The sequence below is a fragment of the Daucus carota genome, chromosome 4 (genome assembly GCF_001625215.2).
Source record: "Daucus carota subsp. sativus chromosome 4, DH1 v3.0, whole genome shotgun sequence".
Lineage (NCBI taxonomy): Eukaryota > Viridiplantae > Streptophyta > Magnoliopsida > Apiales > Apiaceae > Daucus > Daucus carota.
Genome location: NC_030384.2, coordinates 46,533,621 through 46,554,644, shown reverse-complemented (window position 1 = coordinate 46,554,644; position 21,024 = coordinate 46,533,621). Strand labels below are relative to the sequence as shown.

At 32.2% G+C, this 21,024-nt stretch overlaps 2 protein-coding genes, 1 long non-coding RNA gene and 1 pseudogene across 5 annotated transcripts; 3 read left to right on the top strand and 1 right to left on the bottom strand.

Moving 5' to 3' along the window:
- Positions 1-222: 222 nt before the first annotated feature.
- On the top strand, positions 223-2,882 carry LOC108217471 (terpene synthase 10-like; annotated as a pseudogene).
- A 1,893-nt stretch (positions 2,883-4,775) lies between these two features.
- On the top strand, positions 4,776-7,844 carry LOC108217470 (terpene synthase 10). Its single transcript, XM_017390300.2, has 7 exons — positions 4,776-5,097; positions 5,180-5,441; positions 6,122-6,515; positions 6,607-6,825; positions 6,922-7,060; positions 7,146-7,394; positions 7,480-7,844. Exons 1-7 carry the CDS (start codon positions 4,828-4,830, stop codon positions 7,774-7,776), a joined length of 1,830 nt encoding a protein of 609 aa, XP_017245789.2. The 5' UTR covers positions 4,776-4,827; the 3' UTR covers positions 7,777-7,844.
- Positions 7,845-8,781: 937 nt separating this feature from the next.
- LOC108217619 (uncharacterized) lies at positions 8,782-11,645 on the bottom strand. Of its 3 annotated transcripts, XR_001806184.2 has the most exons (5): positions 10,888-11,645; positions 9,900-10,111; positions 9,684-9,825; positions 9,334-9,552; positions 8,783-9,246 (listed from the first exon to the last, which is right to left on the bottom strand). It is a non-coding gene; the product is annotated as an uncharacterized LOC108217619 (long non-coding RNA). The 3 variants fall into 3 exon arrangements; XR_001806183.2 differs by having other exon boundaries at positions 8,782-9,246; positions 9,334-9,821; XR_010291412.1 differs by having other exon boundaries at positions 9,334-9,825.
- A 36-nt stretch (positions 11,646-11,681) lies between these two features.
- On the top strand, positions 11,682-16,040 carry LOC108217469 (uncharacterized). Its single transcript, XM_064092439.1, has 8 exons — positions 11,682-11,856; positions 12,669-12,883; positions 12,956-13,093; positions 14,026-14,104; positions 14,909-14,980; positions 15,089-15,164; positions 15,553-15,609; positions 15,690-16,040. The coding sequence occupies exons 4-8, from the start codon at positions 14,074-14,076 to the stop codon at positions 15,775-15,777; spliced, it is 324 nt and encodes a 107-aa protein (XP_063948509.1). The 5' UTR covers positions 11,682-11,856; positions 12,669-12,883; positions 12,956-13,093; positions 14,026-14,073; the 3' UTR covers positions 15,778-16,040.
- The last annotated feature ends 4,984 nt before the right edge of the window (positions 16,041-21,024 follow it).

Sequence of the window (21,024 nt, the reverse complement as noted above, 5' to 3'; positions counted from 1 at the left end):
CATTATCTTAGTAGTCCAACATTGAATTTACTATTAATTTCAGGTGGAGATTTTATTTTTATTTTGAAATTTTCAGGTGGAGATTAATTTGCATGTCTGCTTCTTCACTTTCTTAATTGTCTAAAGTAGTCGAACATTGAATGTGCATGTTTACAATCATGTTTGTTACTCAAGTCTGAAGCCACTCAAGTCGCTATTTAAACTGGTTGTGTACTTCCAATACCATTAAGAGTATCATAGTAATGGCTGTAATTAGCACTGTGAGTCTTGGTGTTAGTATTTCTGCAACTCGTTTAATATTGCTGAAACCAGCATCATCTCTTACACATCTTAAGCCACCATCCACAAAGGCTATCCATACTACTAGCATCCGCTGCACTGGTAATGATACTGCTTTGCTCAGTAGAGGTGATGCATGTGTTGATGACAAATCAATTGTTCGTCGATCGGGCAATTATCCTCCTCCAATCTGGGATGATGATTTCGTCCAATCTCTTGCCAGTGATTTCAAGGTAATTAAATCATGTTTTTAGTGTAAATATAGTGTGCTCCCCGTCAATTAGAGACTGAAAGTCAAGACTCGACAACTAGAAAGGGGCGGAGGGAGTATAATTGTTCTTTACAACTTTTGATATTGTTTTTACAGGGAGAAATATGCAATAAATATGCAGGGGACTTGAAGGAACATGTGAGGATGCTGCTCAACAAAGAGGACATGGACAACCTCAAGAAGCTTGAGTTAGTTGATTCAGTTCAGAGGCTTGGAGTGGGTTATCACTTCAAGAATGAGATTAATAGAATAATGAGAAGTGGGACGGCCAAGATAATTTGCATGCCACGTCTCTCAAATTCCGACTCTTAAGACAACATTATTTTAAAGTTCCTCAAGGTGAGTTCATCTACTCTGTTGTCAGTACTCAGTAGTATGTTGTTCTTAAGTGTACACATGCATGCAAATTGATGACAACTGATATTAGAACTTCTTTGACTGGAAAGTGCAGAGGCTTTCAATGGATTTTTGAACGAATCAGGGGAGTTCAAGATCAGTCTCACCAGTGACATGAAGGGTATGCTATACTTGTACGAGGCATCATACCATTCAAAAACGAATGAGAAGATATTGGACGAGGCACAACGTTTTACAACCAAACATATGACAGATTACATAAATAATAGTAAGACCAATAAAGACGAGAAACTTAGTAAACTTGTTAGCCGTGCCTTGGAACTTCCACTGCATTGGACGGAGACAAGGCACGAAGCAAGGTGGTATATTGACTACTTTGAGACATCAGCACTAGCAGAAGATATAAATTATTCTGATTTGCTCCGTTTTGCAAAATTGGACTATAACATGCTCCAGGCAATTTATCAAGATGAACTCAAAGAGTCGTCAAGGTATTAGTATCTATTTTAATCTCATTTTTCCTTAATCGGCAAACTCCTTATTTTGGAATTGTGCATCTTATCGTGATTTATGTGCAGATGGTGGAAAAGCATACAATGGGCAGAGAAATTAAGCTTTGCGCGGGCAAGGTTAATAGAGTGTTTCTATTGGAGCCTGGGTTCCAACTTTGAGCCTGAGTTTCAATATGCGAGGAGCGTGCTCACTCCTGTTAATGCCTTCATAACTACTATTGACGATATCTATGATGTATATGGTAGTTTAGAGGAACTTGAACTGTTGACCAAATTAACAAAAAGGTTAATTGCAAATTGCATGTATTATATAAACTGAACACTTAATACTATTATTCTTATTGATTTATTTTTGGGACACTGATACATATATTGTCTGCGGTTACTTGATTAGTTGGGATGTGGCAGAGCTGGACCAACTCCCAGACTTTATGAAGATCTGTTTTACGGATCTCTATAATAATATCAATGAAGTAGCTAATGTTTTCCAACGTGAACATGGTGTCTCCATCCTTCCTTACTTCCAAAAAGTGGCAAGTTTAACGTACCCCGGCGCTAACATTTCTGTGTACTTGTGTCATTATGTGTGAAGTAGTTTCATTTTTGACTCAATTGACACAATTATGCAGTGGACTGATCTTTTTGACGCTTATTTGGTGGAGGCCAAGTGGTACCACAGCGGATATAAACCAAGTCTCAGTGAATACCTCGACAGAGCATGGCTCTCAATATCAGGTGCCGTACTGTTAACTCATCTGTACTTCGTGAAACCAAATTCGCTGAAGCACGAAGACTTACAGTGCTTAATGGCTTGTCCAAACATACTTCGTCATTCAGCAACTATTTTGAGGCTTGCAGATGATATGGCAACTTCATCGGTACTCACTCTCTAATTATCCTCTTCTTTTCAAAATCTATGTTACATTTATTTTATACATGTACATAAGTTTGAATGATGTGGAATTTGCAGCCTGAAATGGAGAGGGGGGACAATCCAAAATCGATTCAATGCTACATGAATGACAAGGGTGTTTTGGAAGACGAAGCCAGAGAACACATTAAGTACTTGATAACGGAGACATGGAAGAAGTTAAATGAAGAGTGTGCAGAGTCTCCTTTGTCCAAGCCTTTTATTGAAAATTGCTTAAATCTAGCAAAGATAGCCTCATGTGTTTATTTATATGGAGATGGACATGGTGCCCCAGGTTCTCGTGACAAAGAGCGTCTGTTGTTTCTTTTTGTTCATCCCATTCCTCTCGAGTTATGACAAGCAATCCTCAGTTCACATTGACAAAAATTTTATTATTCATGTAACCTGTGGATATATATGTACACATGATTAATCTTTACTGTAAGATTAATCTTTGCATCTGTGTCTCAATTCTTACACAGAGATGCAGTTTGTATAAGTTTTAGGCAGGATACTCATGTTGAAAATGTTTGTATAAGTTTCGAGCAGGGAGACTAGCTAATGTTTGTGTGTGTATTAAAATTTAGGGTTAAGTTTTTTAGGAGAAATATTGATATATGGATGGACATTTTTTAAAAAAATTTACCGCCTGACCCAAGTATATGAAAAGTGTTCTAGACAATCAAATGGTCGGAAATAAAAATCACAGTAACTAGATGTATAATAAGACAAAAATCCAGAAGAAATAATTTGTTTGAAAAATATAAAATAACAATAATTTATAGTAAAATCTAGATCAAGGGAAATTATAATATTAATAGTTGATACAAAGTGTAAATCTAAACGAGAAGATCTCTTTAGTTAGTCGGGAAGTTATATGAAATTTTAGAAAAAGAAAGAGCTCATAGTTATTTTATTATTATAATTATTAATCATTAATTATTATAATTATTTTAACCTCACCATTTAACTTATTAATTTATTAAATTTAGTTTTATTGTTACATATCTATAAATTTAAATTATCCAAACAATATCATCCTAAAATTTTAACAATTTATCCCACCAAGTCATTTTAAAATTTAAGTTCTCTTATTACTTTAATTGTATTGTAATTTAAAGTAATAACTTTTAACACAAATTTACACGATAAACAAGTGTGCATAATTAAGTAACACTCTTGAGAAAATAAATTAGGTGATATGAGAAGACTCGATAATTTAGAAGTCTATGTGAAAAATTGAATAATTAATTTTATCAAAATATGATATAGAAAAAAATAAATAATTTGTGATGATAAAATAAAAATTATATATGAATTATCCAAAAAAAAATTGGTACATCAATAAAATAGTTTATATAAAAATAATTCTGGAAAATTTTTTGATGTTTGAACTTTTATTTTAAGAAAAATAATTAAAAAAATATTATTAAACTATACTTTATAATAACCCAAATGAAGCACTAATACACCTACACAGGCACTGTGTATAAATGGAAGTATGTGAACTGAACTGCAAGGTCCAGAGTTATTTAAACTGAAAACAAATACAAGCTATAAATCAGTAACTATCTGACTCCTACTTCTACTGCGCTACTATTATCAAAACACCTATTTCTACGCTCCAATAAAACTAATTATATCTCTAATATATAGCACATATCGGCTATATTTTATTTAGATATGTTTAAATTAAATAATCACCCAACACAAAGTGCGTGTAAAGCGTAACGGAGGGAGTATATTTTTATTAAGTATTTAATTGATAGCCGATTGATGTTCATCTAGTGTAGACCAATTTCAATAAATTTGTAGCTAGTCTCCCTTGACGTGCTTACAATATAAGCCAATTTTAATAAATTTGTAGTCTCTATTAGTGTGCCTCCGGTGTAGAAATTAAATTTATGAATTTGCTATTATGGGTTGCGGGATTTAATTATTCAATTATGAATATTTAGCACTGATCTTCTTGGATGCTGGGTACATAATAATCAAATTCCAATTGAAGCGTAAACTTGAGAACCAATCGATACAATTTAGAAGAAATCAATGAAAAAACAATATCAATTCAAATTGTGAAATTTGGAATCAAGAATTTTTAACAATTTTTATTTACAAAAACGAGTCTATTATTTTAAAAAATATTACTATTTTCTGAATTACTGATTTTGTTTCTAGAAAAAAAATTAACAATTCATTATCTTAGTAGTCCAACAATGAATTTACTATTAATTTCAGGTGCAAATCGATTAATTTGCATGTCTGCTTCTTCGCTTTCTTAATTGTCCAAAGTAGTCGAACATTATATTAAATGTGCATGTTTGGAATCGTATTTGTTAGATATTGACTTTTGGAATTCGAAAAAGTTAATTAAGCTACGCTCGAAAGTCTGTATTTAAACAGGTTCCGAACTTCCAATTCTATCATAACTTAAGCGTTGTTCGCATGCATGTACTATAGCTAGTATACTGTTTACTACCACTAATAGTATTATAGTGATGGCCCTAATTATTAGCACTGTGAGTCTTGGTATGAGTTCTTCTGCAACTCGTTTTATGGTGAAACCAGCTGCATCTCTTACACTTCTTCAGCCACCATCCACAAAGGCTATCCATACTACTAGTACCTGCTGCACTAGTAATGATGCTGCTTTGGTCAGTAGAGGCGATGCATGTGTTGATGACAAATCAATTGTTCGTCGATCGGGCAATTATCCTCCTCCCATCTGGGATGATGATTTCGTCCAATCTCTTGCCAGTGATTTCAAGGTAGAATATGTTTTTTAGTGTAAATATAGTGGACAACTGTTTTTTACAACTTTAATTTCATATTGTTTACACATGCATGCAGGGAGAAATATGCAATAAATATGCAGGGGACTTGAAGGAACGTGTGAGGATGCTGCTCAACAAAGAAGATACAGACAACCTCAGGAAGCTTGAGTTAGTTGATTCAGTTCAGAGGCTTGGAGTGGGTTATCACTTTAAAAATGAAATTAATAGAATTCTGGAAGCCGTGTACAATAATGAGAAGTGGTACGGAAAAGATAATTTGCATGCCACATCTCTCAAATTCCGACTCTTAAGACAACATTATTTTAAAGTTCCTCAAGGTGAGTTCATGATCTACTCTGTAGTCAGTATGCATGCTGTTCTTAACTGTCATATTCATGTAAATAGATGACAACTGTATTAGGAATAAAAATACGAGATTCAATCTTCTAATATAAAATATAAAGTACACACAACAATACATGACGTGAAAAATTGAGGGCCGACATGTATTAATAATCAAAACTCTTATTAATAATACAATTAGTCAAACTTGGATACTCAAGCCCAACAAGACTCAAGTATCCACTATCAAGCGATTCCTAAACTAAATCATAATTTAATTCTGAAATACATGGTTCTAATTCGTACCGCCTTAATACCTAACAATGCTTCTCTTTATGACCAGATATGTTTTTTATAATAATTGTTCATACAAACAATTTTTATCCATATATATTTTGGATCATCCAAGCTCATACTACGATTGTAATGGCTGGCACCTAACCAGGGACGGTCTAGGAAGAGGCAGGGGAGACACGTGTCCCCCTAATTTATTTTTTTTTACATTTTTTCATCATTCTAAATTTTATAAAACTATAGAAGTGCCCCCCCCCCCCCCAATTTAAAAATATATAGGTGTTTTTCGAAAATTTGCTTGGTACTCCTTAAGATTTTGTGTCTAGATTCGCTCCTGTACCTAACAAACTGATATCGGAATTTCTTTGAGTGTAAAATGCAGAGGCTTTCAGTGGATTTTTGAACGAATCAGGTAAGTTCAAGATCAGTCTCACCAGTGACATGAAGGGTATGCTATACTTGTACGAGGCATCACACCATTCAAAAACGAATGAAAAGATATTGGACGAGGCTCAACTTTTCACAACCAAATATATGACAGATTACATAAATAATAAGAACAGTAAAGACGAGGAACTTAGTAAACTTGTTAGCCGTGCCTTAGAACTTCCACTGCATTGGGCGGAGTCAAGAATGGAAGCAAGGTGGTACATTGACTACTTTGAGACATCAATGCTAGCAGACGATATAAAAGATTCTGATTTGCTTCGTTTTGCAAAATTGGACTATAACATGCTCCAGGCTACTTATCAAGATGAACTCAAAGAGATGTCAAGGTATTAATTAGTAGCTATTTTAATCTCATTTTTCCTTAATCGGCAAACTCTTTATTTTGGAAATGTGCATCTTACCGTGATCTATGTGCAGATGGTGGAAGGGCATAGGGTGGGCGGAGAAATTAAGCTTTGCGAGGGCAAGTTTAATAGAGTGTTTCTACTGGAGCCTGGGTTCCAACTTTGAGCCTCAGTTTCAATATGCGAGGAGCGTGATTACTGCTGTTAATGCCTTCGTAACTACCATTGACGATATCTATGACGTATATGGTACTTTGGAGGAACTTGAATTGTTAACAAAATTAACAAAAAGGTTAATCACATGTATTATATAAACTCAAAACTTATTAATGTTCATAATGATTTATTCTTGGCACACTGATAGTACTGTCTGCGGTTACTTGATTAGTTGGGATGCGGCAGAGCTGGACCAACTCCCAGATTTTATGAAGATCTGTTTTACGGATCTCTATAATAAGATCAATGAAGTAGCTAATGTTTTCCAACGTGAACATGGTGTCTCCATCCTTCCTTACTTCCAAAAAGTGGCAAGTTTAACGTACCCTGGCTAATGTTTCTGTGTACTTATGCGTGAAGTAGTTTCCTTTTGACTCAGTTGACACAATTATGCAGTGGACTGATCTTTTTGACGCTTATTTGGTGGAGGCCAAGTGGTACCACAGCGGATATAAACCAAGTCTAAGTGAATACCTTGACAAAGCATGGGTCTCAATATCAGTCCCCGTAGTGTTAACTCATATGTACTTCCTGAAACCAAATTCGGTGAAGGAAGAAGACTTACTGTGCTTAATGACTTGTCCAAACGTCCTTCGTCATTCAGCAACTATTTTGAGGCTTGCAGATGATATGGCAACTTCAACGGTACAAATTCTTTAATTATACTCTTCTTGTCAAATGTTATACATCTTATTCATGTACATAAGTATAAATGATGTGGATTTTGCAGCATGAAATGGAGAGAGGGGACAATCCAAAATCGATTCAATGCTACATGAATGACAAGGGTGTTTCGGCAGACGAAGCCAGAGAACACATTAAGTACTTGATAACGGAGACATGGAAGAAGTTAAATGAAGAGTGTGCAGAGTCTCCTATGTCCAAACCTTTTATTGAAAATTGCTTAAATCTGGAAAAGATAGCTTCATGTGTTTATTTATATGGAGATGGACATGGTGTCCCAGGTTCTCGTGACAAAGAGCGTCTGTTGTTTCTGTTTGTTCATCCTATTCCTCTTGAGTTATGACAAGCAATCCTCAGTTCACATTGACAAGATAAGATGAGCTCAAAACTGCCCCCAAGGCATTTTAGTCATTAGCTGTTATGAATAAGAGCTTTAGAGTGCCGTAATGAGTATGATGAATTTTTATTATTTACATGTAACCTGTATATAAGTACACATGACGATTAATCTTTACTGTAAGATTAATCTTCGCATCAGTGCACATAGATGCAGTGCAATTTGTATAAGTTTTACGCATAGGATATTCGGGTGAAAATGTTTGTATAAATTTGAAGCAGCAGACTATGCTGATAATGCTTGTGTGTGTAATAAAACTTGGAAGTAATTTTTTAAAATTTTAATCACCTGATCCGAGTATATGAAAAGTATTCTAGACAATCAAATGGTCGAATAAATATCATGTCATTAAATTTATGATAAAACAAAAATCCAGAAGAATTAATATGGTTTTAAAAATAAAAAATAAAATAATCTATAGCAAAATGTGTAGTTGATACAAAGTGTAAACCTAAACAAGAAGGATCTCGTTAATTAATCGGAAAGTTATATAAAATTTTAGATAAAGATAGAGCTCATAGTTAATTATTTATTATAATTATTTATTATTATCAGCAGAAGCACTCCTCAAGGAATTCTAGCTATAAGCTCTTTTTTTTCTAAAAATTTCATACAAACTTTCCCATCAAAGTAAACAGATCTCCTTGTTTAGTTTTACACTTTGTATCAACTATTAATTTTATAATTTTCTTTTAATATAAATTGATATATTCTTAAAAATTATTATTTCTTCTAGATTTTTGTCCTATTATAAATTTAATTATATAATTTTTATTTTCATACATTTCGTTGTCTAGACTACTTTTTTCATATATATGTGTCAAATGATAAATTTTGGGGAAAAAATATTCTGTCCATCAAAAAGAAGTTTCACATTCATATTCTATTAAGAAGTTTACTAGATCCTGAAAAAAAAAAGTTTACTAGATAAACAAATTTATTACAAGCACAAACATTTTCACATTAGTCTCCTGCTTATAAGTTTATATGTGAATAATAAAACTTGTATGATACTGATTACTGCACTCTAAAGCTCAGCTTATTCATAATGTCTAAGGACTAAAATGCTTGGGCGCAAAGTTGCTCAAACGGGATCCTGCTGGTACATCAGAAATGGAAGTTTTGAGCTTATTTCATTTTGTCAATGTGAACTGAGGATTGCGTGTCATAGCTCAAGAGGAATGGGATGAACAAATAGTAAGAAATATTTGTAATTACAGAAATTACAAATATAAATAAACACATGAAGCTATCTTTTCCAGATTTAAGCAATTTTCAATAGAAGGCTTGGACAAAGGAGACTCTGCACACTCTTCATTTAACTTCTTCCTTGTCTCAGTTATCAAGTACTTAATGTGTTCTCTGGCTTCGTCTTCTAAAACACCCTTGTCACCCCTCACCATTTCATAGTTCATACTGCATAATCCACATCATTCAAACTATATTGTACATAAATAAGATGTATAACATTTGACAAGAAGAGTAAAATTAAAGAGTCAGTACCTATGAAGTTGCCATATCATCTGCAAGCCTCAAAATAGTTGCTGAATGACGCATTATGTTTGGACAAATCATTAAGCACCGTAAGTCTTCTTCCTTCACCGAATTAAGTTTCACAAAGTACAGATGAGTTAACAGTACGGGTCCTACGGGACCTGATATTGAGAGCCATGCTCTGTCGAGGTATTCACTGATGATGTGGATGCATATGTTTGTTCAAAGCTAAATCATTGAAAAGGTATGTATACATTTCTTGTAAGAGATGCACAATTATATTTTTAGAAGAGGCAGGTATATATTTCACAAATTTAAACACTGATTTGAAAGATAGCGACACAAAAGAATAAGATTACCTCGTACAAGTCTTTCCATCTGAAAGATACATTTGTACTACTTATTTTCTCAACCACTGAATTGAAACTCCTCTGACCAAATCTCTTCCGATGAAAATTTTGCCAGAGATAGTTAGTCAAGTGGCTAACGTCTGTTCCCTAGCTACAAAAGAAATCAAACAACATGTCAGTAAATCCAGCCACAACTTCTTTTTCAAATCAAATGACTTCTCTTACCTTGTTCTTCTCCTCAATGTTCTTCAACTCTCAGCGTTGCAGTGAGGTAAAATCCGTTCCAGAAACTGGTCCGGTATTCCCGCAATATTTCCAATGTGTTTAACGTTATCAATAGCTTTTTGGAGACACAAAACGTCCAAGGAAGGAACTTTAAATGTCTCCTTTCTATTTCTTTTTCTGTTGGGTATGGATCTATCCATTCCTTCACACCTCTGTCATGATAACAATGTAGTTGGTACAAATAAACTTTTCAAACAATCATAAAGCTAAGTCTCATTGCACAAACTACTACTATTGATACTTAGTCATTAGTGATTCATAGTCCATGTTTATAATATACAATTCCATTTATTCTTGCAATGCTTATAAAAAGATGCATATGCAAGTGACTATATTTGACTGACAATGGGTTGAAATCTGCAATTCATGTAATATTAGTGTTATAAATTTCAATATCTAACATATATCGTTATTTTTGGACGGACATGCTCTTTATTGATTATAATTGCTCGAATTGAAAGTTTTAAAGGTGAGACCTTTTCACCCTGAGCTAAACACATACTATACTATCTGGCTACAGGCACAAACACAAACCAGTAACCCAAAACTTGTTCTCCTCTTTATAACTACTCACTGAAACATGTCCTAAGATTTGATCAACTCTTTTATAAACACGACACAAAAACATATAAACTCAACTCTATCCCCAAGAACCAGAGGGACAGACAATTTTTTGTCTTACAAGAGCAAGCAATGATGAACCGAATTAATATTTCAATAAATCGTGTTTCATAGATAAATTTAATATCAAAATAAATGTAAACTTTCAATCTTTATAAAAGATGTTCGAGCCAACTAAGAAAAGCAACAATTTCAGACCACGAGGTGAAATTCAATACAATTACCATTTTCAACACACAAACCCTCATAAAAACATTAAAAAAAACAATAAATTCAATGAAAAATAGAGCCCAAGAACTAAACTCACCAACAATATCAATGAAGGAGTTGATTAGGCGAAGAGCAGAGTGCAGAGTGTTGTCAATGATGACTTGCTGTTGTATATATTGTTGTACTTGTACTATACTATGATAATATGAGTAGAAATCAAAAACATATTGAGCTGCTTTTAGAATGAATTTTGAATGTACAAGTTCATTTTAACTTGGACGGACCTGTTTCTCATGATGGGCCGGTGATAAAGCTTGGCTGCTTGGGGAAACAGGCCTGTAGCCATAGGTCTCAAAATCTGCCTAGCCCAATTTTCAAACTCATATACATTGACTTGCCTTTTATTTTGTTTTATTGTATCTTAAATAAAATGTTTAACTTATATTTTTTATTTACAGTCGTTCATTTTTAATAATATTTATCATAAATTGATATCATATATTTCATATTAATATTTTATTTGATTTTATTTATAATAAATAAAATTAAGTGACGTGACTGAATAAATAAATATTAAAAATAAGTGAATTCTGACAATAATAAAATATATTAATTATTCACTAAAAATATTTTTTTTGAAATCATCACTAATTATATTTAATAAATCGATAAAAAAATTAATAAATAATAATCAAATTAATTAAAATATTACTATAAAATATATAATACCAATTTATGATAATATTATTGCAAATGGATGGACGGTAAATAAAAATATAAATTAAAATTTTATTTTATTTCGCACCATATAATAAAATAAAATAAAGGTAAAGCATATATTTATATGAGTTTGAAAATTGGGGTGCCCAGATTTTGAGACCTATGTTACAGGCTTTTTTCCACAAGCTTTATCAAAGGCCCAGCACGAGAAACAGGTCCATCCACGTTAGAATGGGCTTATATAAATTCAAGTATAAATACAACAATACAGACAGCAGCAATTCATCATTCACAACACTGGTGCACTCTCGTCTTCGCCTAATCAACCCCTTGATTGATATTGTTGGTGAGTTTAGTTATCGTGCTCTGATTTCCATTGTATTCACAGTATGTTTATATGTTTTTATGAGTGCTTGTTCATTGGAAATGGGTAATTGTATTGAATTTCACTTCGTGGTCCGAAAATTGTTGTTTTTTCTTAGTTGTGTCGAACATGTTTTATAAAGATTGAAACTTCACATTCATGTTGATATTGAATTTGTCTATGAAACACGATTTGTTGAATTATTGATTCGGTTCATCGTTGCTTGCTCATGATGTTTCTGAACCTTGTAAGACAAAGAATTGTCTGTCCTTCTGGTTCTGGTTCTGTCGCTATACAGTTGAGTTTATATGTGTTTTTGTTGTGTTTATATAGGAGTTAATCAAATCTTAGGACATACTTCAGTGAGTAGTTAGTTATAAAGAGAAGAACAAGTTTTGGGTGACCGATGGTTTGTTTCTGTGCATGTGGCCAGATAGTATGTTTTTAGCCCATGGTGAAAAGGTCTCACCTTTAAGACTTTCAGTTTAATTAATTATAATCAATAAAGAGCCTGTCGGTCCAAAAATAACGATATATGTTAGATATTGAAATTTATAACGCTAATATTACATGTATTGGAGATTTCAACCTATTTTCACTCAAATACAGTCACTTGTATATGCATCTTTTGATAAGCATTGCAAGAATAAATGAAATTATGTATTATGAACATGAACTATGAATCACTAATCAGTAACTATTAATATTAGTAGTTTGTGCAGCGAGACTTACTCACTTAGCTTTATGATTGTTTGAAAAGTTAATTTGTACTAACTACTTTGTTATCATGACAGAGGTTTCAGAAGGAATGGATAGATCCATACCCAACAGAAACAGAAAAAGAAATGAGACAGTTAAAGTTCCTTCCTTGGAGGATATGTGTTTCCGAAAAGTTATTGATAATGTTAAACACATCGGAAATGTTGCGGGAATACCGGACTAGTTTCTGGAACGGATTTTACCTCACTGCAACGCTGAGGAGTTGAAGAACATCGAGGAGAGGAACAAGGTAAGAGAAGTCATTTGATTTGAACAAGAAGTTGTGGCTGGATACTGACATGTTATTTGATTTCTTTTGTAGGGAATAGACCTTAGCCACTTGACTAACTATCTCTGGCAAAATTTCTATCAGAAGAGATTTGGTCAGAGGAGTTTCAAGTCAGTGGTTGAGAAAATCAGTAGTAAAAATGTATCCTTCAGATGGAAAGACTTGTACGAGGTAATCTTATTCTTCTGTGTCGCTATCTTTCAAATCAGTGTTTGAATTTGTTAAATATATACCTGCCTCCTCTAAAAAAATAATTGTGCATCTCTTTCAAGAAATGTATACATACCTTTTTCAATGATTTAGCTTTACACAAACATAAGCATCCACATCATCAAGACTGTGATTTAACCAAGATCCAGATATTTCTCGACTATCTTTAATTATCCACCGCTGCCATCATTGGCACCACTAGAAGTCAGGCGTTGGCTACAACAAGTTTGTAATGCCCTGTAATCTTTCCTTATCTTCTCACACCCGCCACAGCTTCTCAAGAGAATCAATCATGAGCTTACCATTTAAAAATTGGATGTTTGGGACAAGTTGGGAGATCTTGGAGGTTGAGTTATTGTGGAGGGGTACTATACAAAAAGGTTAAGGTGGGTTACGGACCGGGTCAGAAAATCAATTGACTGTGAGAATTGAAATGGTCTTCTTTAAACGGGGGAGGGGTAGAGAAAAGAATGGATTAGGTGGGTTACGGTCCAGGTTGAGAAGTCAATTGACTAAGAAAACTGAAAAGGATTGTCGTGAAACGAGGGAGGGCTAGAGAAGAAGATCGGCTAAATGATGAGGCGATTGATATTGTGTGATTATGACAGATAGGGTATATAATAGAGAGTTTTCTGATAAAGAGTGAGGAATTAGGCGAAATTATTTTCGACTGAGATCTGTAATACGAGGGTCCTTCAACACCCCATTATTTATAAATTTATTACGGAAATCGGTTAATTCCTAAAAAGGATTTGACAATAGCTACCATATGGCAATTTAAATTATAATTAATTTACGAATTCAAAAAGAAAATCGACTTTGTCAATAATCACTATGATTATCACTGCTAACTTGCATTTTCATGCTTTATCACTGTAATTTTTATTGTGCAGGCAAAGCTAAAGAACGTGGAAGAGGCTGAACAAAAATCAATTGAGCGAATGAGGCAACTGTATCAAAACGAAGATGCTCGTAAGTATTTTGGTCGCAAAAGATTGACATACTTTAACTTTAATTTTATGTTATGTAAATAAGATTTTTTTGGTTGGGTAATTAGACAAGTTAGAAAATAAGAAATAGTGATAAATTGTGTTGTCAAATATAAAATTACTATCTACTACATGTCTACATCTACTACCATCTCAGGCCGTCGATTGGCATCTCAGGCAATATAAGTGGGTAATTGATGTTTAATTTGTTCTGTGATTAAAATGGGTGACAGGTTAATGTATTTAAGTATTCAGTGTTATTTGAGTGAAACTCTGAGCTTTGTTAATGAATTTAATCAAGTACTATTACATAATTATTTATAATGCAATTTATATGTCCTCAAACAACCCCCCCCCCCCCCCCCCACAAATCCCAACATTTTCGAACCTGTCCGGCCTGCATATCACTACCTCCTTCTGTTTCTGAGTAAACGTACTTCAAGTATTCAGTGACTTCGTGTTGGTCCTATTGTTTGTATACTAAACAGGTGCTATATAACTTTTAAACATTAATACAAAAATCAGAGTCCGTCAACACCTTGGATTTGAGGAAACAATTTGATTTTGTATATATCATTTATTTAGGATATAGCTCCAAAAATGTCCATGTAGAAATGATTAATGGCCAAAAGTCAAGACCTGCGGATTTGAATTAATCCTTCACTACAATTTTGTGTTCTTAGACTTTCAGAGTTTGGAATGGATATCTTTATTTTAGAATACATGTACTCGATGTAATCTTTTGACTATTATTTTTTAAAATTTTGAATGTTGTTCGCTTGATCAGAAAAAAAGAGCAGACAAGTTAAGCCGTGTACAAAAGTGCCACCTTCAAGCCACAAAAGAAATTGTTATGGAGGTATCAATATATATGGCATCACCTTTCGTGTAATGATGAACGAGCATGGCCTCCAATTGTAATATTCTAATACTTATTAATAATTAAATTTTTGACTGATATGATTAGGTTGGGGACCTGGCAGAATTGTTGGCAGCTCAAAAGGCAGCTTGATGAAGAAGTCCAGAGATGATTTTGTCAACAGGTATTAGTTCTATAAAGGAAGTAGTTGAACATTGTTCGGTTGTGAAATATAATATCACCATCTTAACAGGATTTGGCTTCTTCAGGTCGTTCTTTGCGCTGTATACTGTGTTGTAAAGAAGTGATCCAATTTTCAATCAATTTTATGTTGAGTAAAACCTGGTCTCTTTTTGAACAGTGTACATAAGTTATACCAGTTAAAACATACTATTTGTGTGTATTGAAGTTTCTCAAAGTCAGATGCTAGAACTTGTGAAGAATAAACAACACACGAGTTGACAATAAAATTAACATGATTAATTATAAAAGTTATTTATAGAACGACATATACTTTTTGTTCCTGCTTCCAGCATAATGTGTCTAATCTTTCCTTTGTCAATTTATACTAGTCAAGAAGTAAGAAACTTGACAGCTTTGAGGCAAAACGCGGTGCAAAAGAATGACAGGTATTTGTTAGTGTCGAAGATTTTTAAAAGCTGCAACATTAATCTTATTATTTGTTAATTCTTTTGTTTGAATTTTATAGGCCCTTGTGTATACGGGAGCCTGGAGGCTTTTCTTCTAATGGTTCTTCTTCAAATTCCCAAGGAAGCAGAGCGTTACAAAGAAGATAAAAGCGGCAGTCTATAGAATTTCAGTTTCTCCTTGGTCTGTGTTTATGATATGTAGTACTATATTTTTAAATGCAATGGCTTCATGATATGCTGTAATCCAGCTGTTTAAAGCCGGTATTAAGTTGTAATATAGCTCATCCTGCTCATTATATGCTCTCAAGGGAAATTTTAGGCTTTTTTAGGATTTTTCTAGACATAGCAATACAATAGTGTTACAGATACAAAAATGTTGAAATTTTTTTATGCATCCCCATTTCCGAATAGTTGATAATTTCCAAAAACCTGGGTAAAAAACAAAGTTTTTTGCTTTATTTATATGTAAAGCAAAATTTGAGTTACTTGGTTTTAAACAATTATTAGTCAGCATTGCTATCCAGCTATGGAAGGAGTTGTTCTGACTGTTAGTTCCTTTGTAAATTTCTAGTTTCTCATATGCAGTATACATAAGGCAGCAAATAGTGGCACTGAAATAGATATCAGTAAACAAGGCAGCACCAAAAGATTTTATAACTAAACAAGATAAAGAAGCTGATGCTTTCTAAGACTACCAACTAATTTATTTGCATATGAAACTTAACTAGCTTCATTCACACACTTGTCAACCTTCTGTAGTACTGACCCGCAATGGTAGTAATGGTGTCTTCCTTCTGCTAGTGTCTTGCTGGTTTCAACTAGGGCTGTCAATGGAGCGGATATCCGGTCCGACCCGGTCCGATCCAAGAGCTAACGGAGCGGATATGGATCAGCTAAAATAAAATCCGATCCGAAAAAAATCCGATCCGAAAAAAATCCGATCCGATATGTATAGGATATGGATTTAATATGATCCGATCCGAAAATAATCCGATCCGACTTTTATATTTATATATTTATTTATTTATAATTATTTATATATTTATTTCTTGTTTTGGATATATATGTTTTGGTTTGTCCATTATGAAGTAATCTTTATATTATAAATGAGCACTAATTTGCACCTTATTATTTGCGGCTGAATAGGTAGTTTGCTGAATATATGCTCTGGTCTGGTGGTTTACTAAATTATTTAGTTGTCTGCAACTTTGGCATAATTAGATCATTGATAGAAATATGCTTTGATGGTAACTAATGAACATTATTTTTTTTGTTTGCTTTTTTTGCAGTATCTGTTTGCCAGTTGCTTGGTTCTTGGCTTCCTGCAATCCTGCTCACCACAGAAGTTACAGACTGCATGCCATTGTTTTATTTTAATTTAAGTTTCCTTTAAACATTTGTAATGTTATAACTTTTCAGAGAATGGATTAATGTGTACTGAATTATTGATGCGTGCTTTATATAACTTCGCTTTTTAATTTTTATTTTTCAAAATATACATGGAGCGGAGCTCCGATCCGAAAATCCGATAATCCTATGGATCCGGATATGGATCATGTTCTAAAAAATCCGCCTATAATCCGATCCGGATCCGAATCCGATAAAATTAGACGGATCAGGATATGGATTAAGGGTGATCCGATCCAAATCCGATCCATCGACACCCCTAGTTTCAACATCCCGTTTAAAAAATTTTACCACAACCATATTACGGGTTCAGTTTTTATTTGGTTGGATTATTAATTGATTCGGTTTTTAACGATTTTGTTTGATATTTTATTATTTTGGTTTCAGTTTCTGGATAGGCAAGCGACCATTTCACCGGCCTAAATCTTTTCAATAATAACTTAAATCTCATCAAAATTTAGGTTTGTGGTCGGTACTATTCAGCTGTCTAAATTTTTTTAATAATAAAATATTAGTTTTTCAATTTTATATAATTAATTAATTAATTATCAATATAACTACGAAGTTATAAATTATGTTTAATATTTTTCACTTACTTATATAGTTATATATATATATATATATATTAATTGTGAAATATAATAAAATTGAAAACTCCTAAGAATTTATTTAATTCAAATTAATAATACATTATACATAAAATAAAGATTACACTCGATAAAATTTAATTGCAAATAACCCTTACACGAAAATATAATATAAACTAAAACCTCAAAAACATAATATAACTCACGTGTTCGGAAACAATATTCATTCCACTTTTTCGTTATGTTTCTACAATTTTCTTCATAAAAAAAATTTAAATTCACCCGTATTTTATCACTATTTACTCATATATTTTTCTTTTTCCATATTTATTTTCAAAATCGACCATTAAAAATTTACATACATTTTTAGGAATTATGATGTTTGTTGATTAGAATTGGGTGAAAACCGTTTGCATCACCACAATTTCCAGCAAGTATTGGTATAAACGTGAGCAAAATTTCTTAAGCAACAGCATGACCAGAAAACTACTGATTAGCATGCGTATCCACAGCACCGGTTCCATGGGGTTGAAAGAAAATGACATGAAAAGCGTCCGATCTCTTTATCTATTATAAGACGTGATAGATGACGCTGAATGCATGTTTCTATTTACACTAATTTCGTTTAGCCAAGTCACAGATAGGTTGATTATAGGTTTTTCTTAGCAACTGAAAGTTAGTAGTGTCTTACAGTCAGTTATTAATCCTTGTTAAATGTTACCCTCCTACTTTTTTCCTTGTCTTGACTTTTGACTTCAAACTAATTCAAAATTCATTTTAAACCTGTGTAAAAAATCATTTTATACCTATTATAGACATGTTCTAGGTAACTAATTCTCGACTTTGTAACCCTCAAATTTGCCACATTTTTGTTCATAAATTAAATTATGCCTCCCGCCAATTTTTGATTTTTTATGACGGAAATTTTCTAAATTTTTAGTTAAACTAAATAATTGGAAAATTATTGTCAAAAAAATTATAAGAAAATTTAAGCATAAACATTAAATAGAAATTCTGTCGAAATGAATAAAAAGACGTCTATAGCAAGTCTTTGGCATAGATTGCTACGGGACGGGTCAGTGTTAAAATGCAAACGTTTTTGTTAGATCAAGTGATTTCCTTCGCAGAGTTCATAAATATAAAGGGAAAAAAAAGTTATTAATCAAAAATCCCGGTTTTTTTCAAAAAAATTTAAACTTTTTTTTTTTGACTAACAACCCTAATAAACTTTACTAAATCTATAAAAAAATTTAATCAGATTACTTATTGCTGACATGTACTAACCATGATTAACACATATTTTATGTGACAACATGACTAAAACTAATCAAAAATTAGTAAAAATAACTAAAAAAATTATTTTTGTGAAGATTTAATTACAAGATCTAAAATAAGTACAACTTATAACTTTAATACAAAATTTCGTGTCCGTGAGTTTTAACAAGATTAAGTAGCTTGCTTGACAAATTATAACAATTCAAATTAATATAATAAAAGAAAAAATAAAGAAAAAAAATAAGACACCAAACAAGCACATCTTCATTTGTTTTCATGCTATTTTATAAATCAAACTAACAAATATCATATTATAAAATCACCATCCGTCAATTATTCTTGAGTAAAATATATATACATATGGTTGGTAGAAGTTAGAGACTTAAGCAGAATAATTAATATAAATTAAGTTTAAATAAATTATAAAAATGATCAAAATAATTTTATTCTTTGGCACTCATGATATAAACCCTTGGATCTTCTCCCTAGCGTGGGTTTATGAAATTAAAATATTATAAATTACTAAAGAAAAAACTAATATGTGACACATATATGTATAAAAAGATGCAGATAAGGAAAAATACTTAAATTTAACCCTGATTTATTTTATATATATTTCTATATAATTTTAAATAAAATTTATTGGGGTTGTTAGTGAAAAAAAAATTTAAAGATTTTTAGATAAAAAAAATTACAAGTTTTTTTGTAATTTCTGCCTCCATATTAAAAACCTCTCATAAACACAAACATTTGGTCGAAAACCGGCTTTTCTCTACTAAGTTCCATTATCAGAGCATCTTCCCGGCACTATGATATAGTAAGTAGTAACAGTGTAATGAAACTAAATACTAGTCCTTCATGCATGTGCTTGATGTTGCTTTTTCTCCATCCGCCTTCTCGGCTTTGTCCCCACGGTTGGGTTTCCTGATTAGCTAAGAAAAAAGATTATCGTACCTAAAAGAAAGGAAAACTTAAAAAACATGTTCGGTAAAAGGAAGTCTTTTTCACATGGCATGTTTAAACCTTATAATTTAATGAGCCGACAAAATTCATATTTACAGAAGATATTTTTTATTAAATAATTAATAAATGTTTAACAGTTTTTATTTTGTATAAATGAAATATTTATTTTTTTAAAAAAATAATATTTTGTGAAAAGAATGAGGTTGAGAGCCTTTTATAACTGATTTTCACTTAAACGTGACCAAAATAAACATCAGTAAAAAAAAACATGTATGATGAATACGCATCACATAAATGCGTGTGAATATTTTTCATGAGACAAGCATTGTATACGCAATTTGGCGATGCGTAACTCTTGAAGTCATGTTCTGGAAATGCGCATGTTGTACATTGTCATGTGTCCATCGTTTAGCTGTCCATCGTTTAGTTGAAATCATGACACATAATCACACTGTGGGCAAATCTAACACTGGCGTAAAGGTCCACATTTGGATCAGTTTCAGCCTAAATCTTCCCAACAGTGACCTAAATCTTGGTTCAAATTTGGGCTGTTGAATAGTACCGGCCTAAATTTAGGCCGACACTATTCACCGGCCTAAATCTTTTTACTAATATAATATTAACTTTTTATATTTAGTTAATTGAATGATTATATGTTAATATAATTATTAAATATTTATAAATTATATTTAATATGTTTTATTGAAATAATTATATATATTAAATATGAAATATAATAAAATTAAACACTCTTAAGATAATTCAAATCAACAATACATTAAATATAAGATAAAGATTACTTTCGAGACGACTAAGAATGATGAAAATGCTCGATTTCAATAATTTCTTGGACAATATCGAAAAATTAAAAATAAAGAAGCTCATATTACACTCTGAGATGCATTAAGTGAGCATTTGTGGGAACAATATATTTATTCGAAGTAGTATTGAATCTTTGTAATTTTTATTTTAGTTAATTAAGTAAAATTTTAAACTTTCTTTTATTTTCATTGTTTAAATATAATGTTTTTATAATTTAATTAATTTTTCGAGTTCAATATTAATATGAAATCTTATATTATTGTTAAAAGATTTGAATAATAATATAAAGATAGTTAAAAGAATAAAATATTGATATATGGATTTGGACCAAAATTTAGGC